A 12,827-nucleotide genomic window follows, 5' to 3' on the forward strand; every position below is an offset into this window, starting at 1 on the left:
TGGGAGCTTACATAATAACTTTAAATGGCAATAAGAAAAGCTGAATGCCTTCAGGAACATTGAGAATTATTAATTTCTTTTAAAACACTAGTTTAAACAAATATATCAGACAAAGAACACCCAAATGTGACCATTAGCACCTTCATAACTACATGTATACAAAATGAGAGAGAGGTTTTGTTTTCTGATTGATTGGCTTCTTCACTACAATATATTTTCCTATCAGCAATAGTTTAAATACAAATTGAGAATTTCTTAATCCATTTAATATAGATTTTTAAAAATATCCTTGAGTAGACAGTAGGCTTGTTCTTTTATCCTTTTCCATGAAAGGGAATTCAAAAAGCAGCAAATTATTCTGTTAGTATACCATAAAGGGCAGTAAGATGCTTTATTTTTTAAAAGTGTGTGTCCACAAGGAAGACAGGGAAAGGAAAAGAAAGGGAGAGAGGGAGAGAGGAAAGAGGTGAGTAAAGGTGAGTACCTTTCAGTTCCAGTGGAAGATGACAAATATGAACAGAACTTTTGCGTGCTAGGATTCATCAGGCAGCTGTTAAAGATACGAAAAACAATTCCAGTGCCTGGAAGTATTAACAAAGTATCAGGTTTGGCACAAGGAATACTGCCAAAGGAAGGAAAAAAACCCAACAAAAAAGAACCATGGCTATGTCAATAACTAATCTCATTTGCTCATTCATTTACTATCACTACCAATGTTTTTGGATTCTTTCATTAGTCACATATACATAAGAAGCTTTTCATAACTGTCCTGAAGGCTGCTACCTCTTTCTTCCATCGTACTCCTTTTCTGAAAGTGCCATTGCTAGCAATAATTAGAACTTATTCAGTAATTATTGCAAAACTGAGGTAGTTGGGATAGCCAACATATACAAGTATAATTTTATCAAAATGTAACGTTTTTTTCCACAGACACACACACAAAAAAAAAAGCTGCCCAGTTCCTGAGTCTGTGTCCTACAGCCCTGCACCACTGTTTGGTGTTCTCATCTAACACACACATCCACTTCCCATTTCACTACCTCAATACTCTCAGTTCCACTTCCCCTTCCACAACTCTCGGTTGGACAAAGTAAGTTCCTACAGACTGTTTCAAGCAACATGCATGCTGAGTTATGCCAAACCACACTGCAGCTACATGCTCACCAGGGCACTAATCTAATCTCTATTCTCTATGCAGTTGCTAATTTACACCTATTTTTAAAGGCACGGAGGAACAGATACATCTACCTCCTTCAAACAAACTGGAACCAGCCAGTTGGACTTGCTGCAAGTCCTTAGGTGGGGAACACAGATACACAGATAATCAATGCAGGCCTTACTTCCCAGGGTGTCCTGGTAGGTTAAGTCTAGGTGGGGTAGATAAACTGAGGCACTAGCAGGACTTCACACCCGGAGACGTCCTTGAGCTGACCCCAGCCACTATGAGTTATCATCACTGATGATCCTTCACTGTTTGTAGCCAAATTTGATGGCAGAAGACAATAAAAAGGTTACTTGAGCCACATTACCTTGGGTTTACACAGGCACACCCCCCTGCTTCAGCAAAAAGAAACATTTGGCTTATACAAGTAATAGCTGCAGCTTGACTTGTATGATTCAAACTGCAGATTAAGTTAAAAATAAGCATGAACAGGATTGAAAAAGGCACAACACAGCACCAGTCTTACACAAATACTCATGGAGAAATGTAGGAACAAGAAACCTATTAAAGCATCCAAGGTTTTTAACTTCTATGTGATGGCAGCTACCCTCTCCTCTACAACGTACTAAAATCTGAATCTCAAAATACACAATGCTACACAGAGGCAAAGCTGCAGACAATAAGTTAGATGTACAAAGGACAAGGAGTAATGCACTGAAATTTAGTTATTTGAGGTGAACTTTCCTCAGTAACTCTTGATTTCACAAAAACACAAGTATATATTTTAAAAAATACCTTTAGAATGCATTAAAAGAAGACAAGATTACATTTTGCCATCTGGTATGAGCTCAGTAGCTGTAATTCTGCGCTTGAAGGCTGAGGTCCATTTAACACCTTGTGATAGCAGCACCCAAACAAAAAAAAAGCCTTCTTTCTGAGCTGTAAGTTGGGCACCCTATGGAAGGCAGCGGCTGCGCATTTCCATCTGCTATTAATGCAGGTGATAGTAGAAAACCTCATCCCATCTCACCAGACTGTTCCCCATATTTCTAATATTCAGGCTCATTTACAACTTTACTTTGCAATCCCTTCACTCCCGGTAAGCGTTTAGCACACTTACAAACATACATGGTGCTGCTTCTGGCTCTAAACTACAGTGGAACATGATGGAATGAAATAAGCTTCCTGTCTCTGTTGCTCTTGCTCCTAGAAAGTATTTGTTTATCTAGAGCCAATCGCTGCTCCCGTATCTATGTAATGACTTCCTCACAGCAGTCAGAGATTACCCACACTGCTGATCACTTTATTACTTCAGAATGGCTGTTTATTTACTTTAGTGCAGCAGTAACATGCAGGGATAAAGCTTGTCACAGCTGGGCAAACTCACCATATTCCTTACGCAGGTGGTCTGGAATGTGGGGCTCATAACCTTCCTTCTCAGGGACCTCCACAAATTCATCTTCGTCCTCACTGTCATCATCATCATCCGAGGCTTTCATCTACAGAGATATTTTTGTTGGCTTTTGTTTAAAATGTCAAGACTGCTTTTCATTTCCCTTCACATTGAAAATATTTCGCAGACATCTCGATAGCCCTACTGAGACTGCTCTATGTCAAAAGTATTTCCCTAATTATGTATTTAATCTTTATCTAAGATTAGGCCTTTGCTTAACATTTTATCTCTAAAGCCATACTCTATCCTAAGGGCTTCTTTAAAGCCTCTTTTATCCATTAGAACACTTGCAGTTGGTGAAGTCTGAGAAAGTGTGAAGCTATAAAATAAGACCAAAAAATCTTAAAATAACATCAAGATTTTGACTTAATGAGCAAATTATAGCCTTATCTCTTCTCCTTTGGTTGATTTTACTCATTTAGCTGCACCCAAATAGTCTGTGGCATGTTAAATAGCATCACAAATTGTTTAAGAGCTCAAAACCAGAGCAGGCAAACAGGAGGGGAAGCTGATGGTCTAAACTAATACCAACTAAAGTAAGAATATTCAGATCTGCATACTACAGTGTTTCACTATGTTTCTTCACAACAGCACTAAAAATAATTTGATACATTCTTTTCTTAACTAATGCAGTACATCCTAACCATTCTTACTATTAGACTGCACACATTACTATGGTCAAGACCAAGTAAACGGGATTTTAAAAATGTGCACTTGGTCTATACTGCAGTCTGAAATTTAGTATCTTTGAGTACCTGAAAAGTAAAAATGGAGTGAGTTCCTACCAACTAACCAGGGTAATTCATTCACCTAAGTGGCTTCCAATACATCATTTCAGCTAGCTACTACTGTATATTTGTGCCAGGAAGTCTCTACATTTTTTTTCTAAGCTTGTTCCATACCCAAAAATGAATTTTTCTTCTATACTACACATAAGCTAAAAGAATCTGTGCCAGCTCAGACATGGCCTGCACTATCAGAACTTTAAAACAGCAAATGCCAACTACCCTAATGATGGAGGTTTTATGCTTTATTTCCTTTGCCCACCTTGGGAGTCACTCAGTTCTTAACAACAACATAATTAGCACATTATTGTATGTTTGACATACACTTCTACAAGTCTAGGAAATAAGAAGGGGTATCCACTAAAACCAGCCTTACCACAGGCTATCACTTTTTTCAACTTCACTGCAGCAAGCCAAAGCAATAGATGAGGAATGGCATAATTTGACTATTTTCAGCCGTGTTCTTTACTTCTCTCACTGCACCTGACTCACGTTGATATTCATGCACCTGACTTACGTTGATATTCATGCACCTGACTTACGTTGATATTCATATCAACTACTCATTGTTACAAGCACCAGAGGACACTGCAGGTTTTGCCTGCAGCAGAATTTTCCTAATTTAATTCACTACTCTGATCGTGTGTCACAGCTGCACAGCTGACTTCCTTTAAATCATACGTATACTCTGAAGCCAAAACACCTAGAAACCAATCTTGGTTTATTGAATGTAGTTAAAAATTTAAAATAAATAATATTTATTAAAAAAAAAAACAGCAGCACTTTTTTTAGGTCAGTATTACTTGTAAGCTGGACTGAATTAATTTCTAATAAAGAACATTAATTGATATTAATACACGGAATGATACACTTTAACATGTAATGAATGGATTGTGCAAGTTAGAAGTATGATTCTTCCCTTCGTTTAAAAAAAAAATTACTTTAAGAAAGCTGCAGTTCCAGTGAAAAAAAAAAAAAAAAGAAAAAGAAAAAAAAGATTTACTGTCCTGAAGAGTACTACTGCATTCTTACCAGAGAACACCTAATTAGTCTTCATTTTAAAATAAAGTTCCAGCATAATCATGTTTGAAAGTACCCTGCTGCCAGAGACAGGTAACAACTACTACGTAGTCTCTTCAGCCCAATTATCACAACCTTGAGAGGTGCCAACCTTCAGACTCTGCTGGAAGGATCCTGCACCCTAGTTCACTTTTTGTTTCCCACTGCAATAATTTTTCCTCATCTAAAAAAAAAAAAAAAAAAGGCAATTCAGGCCCTAGCTGGCACAGCCAAGACAGATGCACGTTGAACCTTACCTCCACAGCAGAAACCAAAATAGAGTTCTAATGCAAAGAAAGGGGCAAATATTCTACCACTAATCACAGACTCGCAAAGGCACTGGACATGAAAGAAGCACATCTGTGTTAAACTGCAACTTTTAGAAGACCTTCCTGATAGCCTTTAAGAAGAAAAACATCATCAGGTTTTGTACTCCGCACAACAGAAGAGGACTAAAGATTGAAGAGAAGTCAGTTTGTTTGTATTTTGGTTTCAAAATAGTGGTGATGGTGTCATCCTCTTTTTCCATGTTAGGGGCAATTTAATTAAGTTTGAAAATAACATCCACTCTTATTTCTCTAGCTTGAAGCAGGGAAACATTGTACTTTCCATACTCACAATTTCATTTCTCATTTAGCTATTAAGATTTGCTAAGCTAAAACTAGCGATGGATGATCTTAGCCTACAACTTTGTGCCATAATGTAAAAGCTGACTTTCACCTTATAAAAGAGGCAAAGTCAATTTGGTGTATTTCCATAGTTTTTACTCAGAAGTCGTCTGTAAACAAACAAACAGCAACAGGTTTAAGGAATTGAGAAATAATGTCAAGCTAGTAAGAGAAAGAAAACTCAGTTCAGACTGATCATTTAACTTAAATCACCAGATTATACCCAAAGTATCAGTGGGTATAATACAAGTACTCATGTGCATGGCATATCCGAGAGGACTAGAAAGAATTCAAAAGAGTACTATCATTAATTGAAATTTCTCCTCATTTATTCATATGCTGTTGGAGACATGTAGCTTTCTGTACGTTAATATACTAAAATTCAGTGGGCTGCACTAATCCTCAACTTGAAAACTGCATTAGAAGTAACTTTGCTATATTAGCTGCATGGTCTAAAACTTTAAAGCATGTGAAAAGCCTGACGGAGAAAAGGCATAATCAGATGCAAATTCACTTTGTTTAGGTACAATCCATGAACTGTGCATTCAAGTACTATAGAAAACATTAATCATAGGAAACTGTAATTTTTGTTATCAGTCTAACACTAATCAAAAGGGAAACCTGTCACTACCGCTGACCTGTGAAACGTCCCAATTATACTCTTCGGAAATGACAGGAGCACTTAACTTCCTCACTGAGTAAATGACGACGATCAATCAAGTTTGAATAACAATGAGCCACGGAGCTGAAAATTATTTTTTGTATAGAATCTACCCAGGAATTTATGAAAGGTGAAAAGCAACCCAAGGTTTTAGGGGCATTATGGCTTTCAGCTAGTGCAGCGCATATCAAACACTAAACAGAATTTATGTGTTTTAATTTTCTAAAAGGTAGATGTGGACTTGGTGCTACAATGCATAACATATAATGCCAGATTTTAAATATGGGGGTCATTTTCATAAAATATTATGCTTATTGTTCACACCCTTGAATTTCCCTGGGGTCTTCTATTAAATTTAGATTTCCTGTAAAAAAAATTAACTGCTTAGCTAACTATCACGAATTAAGCCCTCTTTTCCCTTTAAACAGACATAAAGTCTTTATCTTGATATAATCTTTAACAAGAAAACTTATTTATCTTTTTACTTTAAAATATTAAAGTCATTACTGGTGGAAATTAAAGAAGTTGCACAGTAATAGTGACTAGTTATATCTCAATTTACTTCATTCCAGCACTACTTCATCAGAACCATCCCATTTATGCTGTTTTGTTCCATTCTCTTTCTTCAGAAAAGAGAGAGCTCATGGGCAACATTATTAGTCAGGAAAGTATCTTTTTTTTTTTTTAATTCCACTTTGCAAACATGAAGAAAGCTCCAAAGCAAGCTCTACAGACGCAGTATGAAAATTCAGACACCTACTATCTATATTTCCACCATAGGTGAACTTTTTCAGTTAATTAAAAAAAAAAATCAACAATCCACAAATTAAATCAGAAGAAATAAACATTTAAGACATCATTTTCAGTGGCCGAATTAGTAAATGATAATCCTTTAGGAATGAGTGGTTAGGTATTGCAAACAAGACAGACAAGTATAAGATAAAAACAAGCAGCGTGCCATATCTGAAGGGAAGAATAAGCTCAAGTGATAAATACTGCAACGTAAAGCTTTTCTTGTACCATACAGAATTAAATACCTCTAAGATAAGTAGTCATGCAACTGCTTGTTTCTCAATAACCTGTCAAAGAATGTGGAAAAAAAAGTCCTGTTCTCAAATCCATTCTAATTATCAGGTGATACGAGGAATGCCACTAACACAGCTTGGCAGTCTGTCGGATGCGGAGGTGAACTACCTTTCCTCTGTCACTAGAGGATGGTCCATCTGAAGACGGACCAGATTCCAAGACATCAGAGGCTACTTGTACCATCAGTGCTCCTCAAGTTGCATGGAGAAGGGAAGTTTTTCTGCTCAGTCTTAATCTGCTCTGTAATGCTGACATTTATTTATGTATTTGTTTATCTAAATGGATCATATGTTTGCAAAACTGTATGTTAGTTTGTTGGGTTTTTTAACATGGTAGTATTCCTGACTAGATACCTCACTGTGAGAGGAAATAGGATCTGGCTAGGCAATTTCCAGATTCTTGGGCTGAACTTATCTGCATATGAGAATACAGTTTAAAAAAAAAAATATATACACATGCATTGTTTTCATTGTAATCAGTTAGAATGTCTCCTCAATTCTCCTCATTTTTATAAAAAACTTAAAATAGTACTGACTTTTCCAGCCAGACAAGTGCAATCAAACCATTTGCTCTCTAACTCATTAAAAAAAACCTTGAAAAAAAACCCAGATGTTTTCTTATTACTCTCCATCTTATTAAAAATACTGAAAACAAACACTGGATGCCAGTAGAAAAGCAATCCTTTTACTTTGGAGTCAACACTCCAAGAGCCTCCAGCTGTTAGTGTTGGAGTGCAACCATAGCTCCAGTTAAATGCCTTGCTCATCCATCCCAACCAGTAATAAATGCAAAAAAACCCCCAAAACCCTCCACCCATCACACAACACTTGGAAAGATGTAAAGAAAAGCCTTTGGTCCTTTTCCCAGTTTTATACAAATTGATTGCTACATTCTGTTAAGAGGATTTAAAAACCTGAGCCTCTGCAATCATAATTAAAGCGGCAATAAAATGACTGAAATATACAATGCAATCAGTTTATAGGACTAGATGTACAGCATTTACTAATTATTTTAGAAAAAGAAGGCAGAGAAAAGACAGCACATGAAGAAGTCATATCTACTTACTAAACCACCACTCGCAAACTACAGCTGGGACCATTAAATAAATTTTGCATGGTCTAATTAACTTGGTTTGCAATCTCAATTACTTTTCACCCAAGAAATCACTTTTGTTCAGTTTTATGCGTGTCTGTTTCCCTCTTTAAAAAAAAAATGATGTAAGGCATCCTCAGACAAGTGAACTCTAAACTTCATTTGTCTTTCAGCAGGCTTGATGGCTATGCATTTAAAAACCCATTCTATCTTATAAACTAAAAATTAAATGTACTCAGCTGTGATGGTCGTCATTGCATCTGCTATTTATATGCTAATACCCTCACTGGAAGATCTTGCAAATTATTCCACCATGCCAATATCTCATGTGCATCTACTCAAAGCCAACTAAATATTTTTTTAGAGGCAGAAGATTTTGGTTAGGGAACCAGAATATTTATCACCATAGAACCTAGTTAAAGGGGCAACCTTAAGCAAATACATTTTTTTATTCGACCGCAACACAAAACATGCTTCAGTCATCTTAAATGAAATTTGGGCTATTCTATGTAAGCAACACTGACTGGGTAAAAATAATTTCTTCAGTGCCCATAATAAAAACTGAATAGTCAAACAATGTACCTTGCATGTAAGGACTTTTACAAGTTCCTCCTTTTCCATCCTTTTATGTTATCCAATGCAGGATGAAAAGGAAATAAATGCTGGCATTTTGACAGATTTCAGAACCATGCTTGAGTTTTCCTGTGTGCAAACACAAGGATAACATAAACTATTAAAAGAGCTGTATTTATAGGGACCTCCCACACATGCTCCCTCCCCTTTGCTTCGTGATTTGAGCATAAATTCAGACCTAGATGACTGCAAATTAGATATGTGGTCCAGGCAAACAACATTTTATGTTTACCAGTAAAAGTATCGTTGTTCATGCTATTTGTAGTTGCTCAACAGCACATAGGCTACTTGGCCAGTCTGACTGTTATTTAGGAATGCACTTTTCACACCATTTCATAATTTCCAGAAGTTGGTAAAAATGCGTAAAGGGTTCCAGCCCAACAGTTCCAGCCTCAGTACAAACCTGGACAACCAGTGTATTTTGCCCCAAATTGCTTTAGCAATATAAATCACCCAATGAAGCAGTTTTTCTTTGAAGCAATGTACACCAGCCAGAGTCTGCACAGATCAGAAGCTCAAATTTACTCAAAAAGACCAGTAGGTCTTCAGGCACAAGACAGTTCAAAAAACCTTGGATCTTAATGAATCATTGTTCAGATTAAACTAGTATGTCCAATGCACCCCATGGAGCAGCATGTGGGTTTACAGTGTCATAGAGGACAGCAATTAAAGGTAGTCTGGAAAGCTGGTGCATTTAACAAAACTATTATCTCAGGAAGGTATTTCAAAGCAAGTTTAGCACTTCTTCAACAGTAATCACTGGAGATATATCCTCAGATGTATTTTCATACCTTGCTATTCGGGCTCCTACCATCCACCAAAATCAACAGTACTTGGTTGCACAAATATCCTAAAGCCTTAAGAAAGTACATTAGAAACACAAAGTTGTCTTGCATAATCCCAATTTTCATAAAATAAATACCACATTTAGGGGAGGTGTAACAGTTTTACTGGAACTACTGAAGATCTCCAAGTCTAATGCCTCCTTTCCTTTCCATGTATCCCAGACAGCTAAACCAGAAATCTGCCACCTTACATTATGAAAGCTAATACAGTTTTCCAACATAAAAAATACTGTGTCCTACAAAATTTATGCTAACCACCTACATTTGATACCTATATTTAATGTGTATCATCAAAAGTGACTAGTGTTAGTCCCTTAAATGTCTTTGTGTAATATTTATACAAAAACAAAGGCTACACCTTACTTTTAGAAGTACAGGAATGTACTTCTGTACATACTTCAAGTACTACGTCTTAATACACAGTAAAAAAAAGAATATATTTTAACTGTAGTATCTGGCATGGTTTTTTCATCCAGTTTTTAATTCACACTGGCAGATGTGCTCATCATACATCACTCCATCAATGTGAGTCCTCTGATTAAGTAAAGATTGACCTTCATAATTGGATCTGCATTACTTGAGTTTATTTAGTTACTGAAAGGGACAGTCTCACAATCTAGGCTTAATGCTGGTACAGAAATCTTCTCTGGATTAGGTTCCAGTCAGTTCAGGTCCCTGCTGCAACAGAGTCTCTGTCGCTGGTACAAGGGAGGCACTGGGAACCATCAGGGGAGGAAATAGAGACAGGACTATACCTTTTGATTGCTGTTCATGTTTAGATCATCTTTAAGCCAACCACAAAATCACTACTGAAATACATAAACTGCTTCCCTGCTCAGCTCCCACAAGTAGTACAACAGTAACCTGTACAAAAAACCCGCCTGTGAAGTAGATTTGTTAACTACATAACATCAAGAAATACTTGGTAGAATTTAATTTTTAACATTTCAGGAATTGTAGAATGGATTAAATAATTTTAACAAAAGAAGAGGCAAGCGTAAGATAGTGTTGCACACATTACCTGTGCCCTGAAAACCAAACTTGGTTTGTTATTAACTCATGGATAACCATGAGTAAGGAAACTCTGTAAAGTGCCTACTCAGTTTTCCATTCATCTTAACATAACAGGCAAGGTTTGCAGGTTCGAAGACAGAGGTGCGATGAAGCCAGTGAAGCTACAAGCCAGGTAACGTGAAATCACATTTAGAGTTCATGCTCATACAGGAACATATCCAGAGCAGAGTTCCCAAGATGTTTCCCATTCCTGAAAGCAGAAGGAAACGCCTCATTTTTGTCACTAAAGAAAGCCACTGTCAAGGCTACAAGCATTATCCTGAACAGCCACTATGCTTCAACCATCCCTCCCTTCTTTCTGGACTAATCCTTCTCCTCTACACACTATTCCCTGCACACCAGTCCAGATGAAATTGTTTAAAGCCATTGTTCAAGGCTGTAGTGAGGGCCAGGACTGGCTACATCCATTCCTGGACCAAAAAGTTGTTTCATAGAATCATCAAAAAATGGTTTGGGTTGGAAGGGACCCTTGAGACTACCCGGTTCCAACCCCCCTCCAATGGGCAGGGACACCCTCCACCAGACTAGGTTGCCCAAAGCCCCATCCAACCTGGCCTTGAACACTTCCAGGGATGGGGCATCCACAGCTTCTCTGGGCAACCTGTGCCAGTGCCTCACCACCCTCACAGGGAAGAATTTCTTACTAATATCTGATCTTTCAGTTTAAAGCCATTCCCCCTTGTCCTGTCAGTACATGCCCTTGTAAACAGTCCCTCTCCAGATTTCTTGTAGGCCCCTTCAGGTACTGGAAGGCTGCTATAAGGTCTACCTGGAGTCTTCTCATCTCCAGGCTTAACAACCCCAACTCTCTCAGCCTGTCTTCATACAAGAGGTGCTCCAGCCCTCTCATCATCTTCGTGGCCTCCTCTGGACTTGCTCCAACAGCTCCATGTCTTTCTTGTACTGGTGACCCCAGACCTGGATGCAGTACTCCAGGTGGAGTCTTACAACAGCAGAGTAGAGAGGGAGAACCCCCCCCCTCGATCTGCTGGTCACACTTCTTTTGATGCAGCCCAGGATACAGTTGGCTTTCGGGGCTGCAAGCGCACATTGTCAGGTCATGTTGAGCTTCTTGTCCACCAACACCCCCAAGTCCTTCTCCTCAGGGTTGCTCTCAATCCATTCTCTGCCCAGCCTGTAGTTGTGCTTGGGACTCTCCCAACCCACGTGCAGGACCTTGCACTTGGCCTTGTTGAACTTCATGAGGTTCACAGAGGCCCACCTCTCCAGCCTGTCAAGGTCCCTCTGGATGGCATCCTTTCCCTCCAGCGTGTTAACCACACCACACAGCTTGGTGTTGTCAGCAAACTTGCTGAGGGTGCGCTCAATCCCATTGTCCATGTTGCCAAAAGATGTTAAACAGTGCCAGTCCCAATCCCGACCCAGGAATGCCACTTATCACGGGTCTGCAGTTGGACATTGAGCTGTTGACCACAACTATGAGTGAAACTATCCAGCCGATTCCTTAACCACTGAGTGGTCCATCCGTCAAATCCATGTGTCTCCAATTTAGAGACAAGGGTGTCGTGTGGGACAGCGTCAAATACGTTGCACAAGTCCAGGTGGATGATGTCAATTGCTCTTCCCTTATCCACCATGGTCTGATAACTCAAAAGTCAACCAAAAATACCTCTTTCTTTCCCCCTCGATAGGGAAACCTTTAGGTTTCCTAATGCCTTTCAGCTAGTCCAAGTTATTTGAGATGAACAGTATTCCTATGACCACTTGAAATATTTTAGACAACATTTTGAATTATTTCATTCCCTTATGATTCAGAGGCCTATACATGATAAAAGATAACTTTTAGAGCTGAAGAAAAAAAATCTCATTACTAGTCATCATCTTTATGAAATTTTAGAAAATGTGATTCTCATCTAAGTCCCATTAGCATTCATTCATGCAAAAAAGTCCTACTGGCTTTGATGGATTAACATCTATCGCTTCGACCAGATCAAACTCATGGTACTAAAACTTTGTATCCACCACCAATGTATATATGCTCCTGTTTCATGATATAGTCTGCAGACACATACACTGTAAAATCAGTAACTAAGTTGCAGCTTACTTCAATGGTCACATTTATGAATGAATCTGAACTACACATTTGTTAAAAATAATTTCAGATGCTATATTTTTAAAGACAAATATAATCTCAAGTAAATCTAACTTATTACAGGCAACAAATCAACAAAATATACTAGGAAGACACACATAACCTTACATATATTCCTGATTGTGGATTTTAGGTACAAAAAATCATTAGATGTGAATGTATTTAATTCAATATTATTGCATTAACTAAATTTAAA

General features: G+C 38.0%; 1 protein-coding gene across 1 annotated transcript in view; it reads right to left on the reverse strand.

Annotated features, from left to right (window-relative positions):
- The window catches only part of UVSSA (UV stimulated scaffold protein A), a 57,286-nt gene that overhangs the window by 29,250 nt on the left and 15,209 nt on the right, over nt 1-12,827 (reverse strand). Inside the window, exon 7 of the mRNA XM_075752697.1 lies at nt 2,550-2,661. Within this exon, the coding sequence (XP_075608812.1) occupies nt 2,550-2,661 (112 nt within the window). The remainder of the gene's footprint in view (nt 1-2,549; nt 2,662-12,827) is intronic.

This window comes from Balearica regulorum, chromosome 4 (assembly GCF_011004875.1).
Source record: "Balearica regulorum gibbericeps isolate bBalReg1 chromosome 4, bBalReg1.pri, whole genome shotgun sequence".
In the NCBI taxonomy this organism is placed as follows: Eukaryota; Metazoa; Chordata; class Aves; order Gruiformes; family Gruidae; genus Balearica; species Balearica regulorum.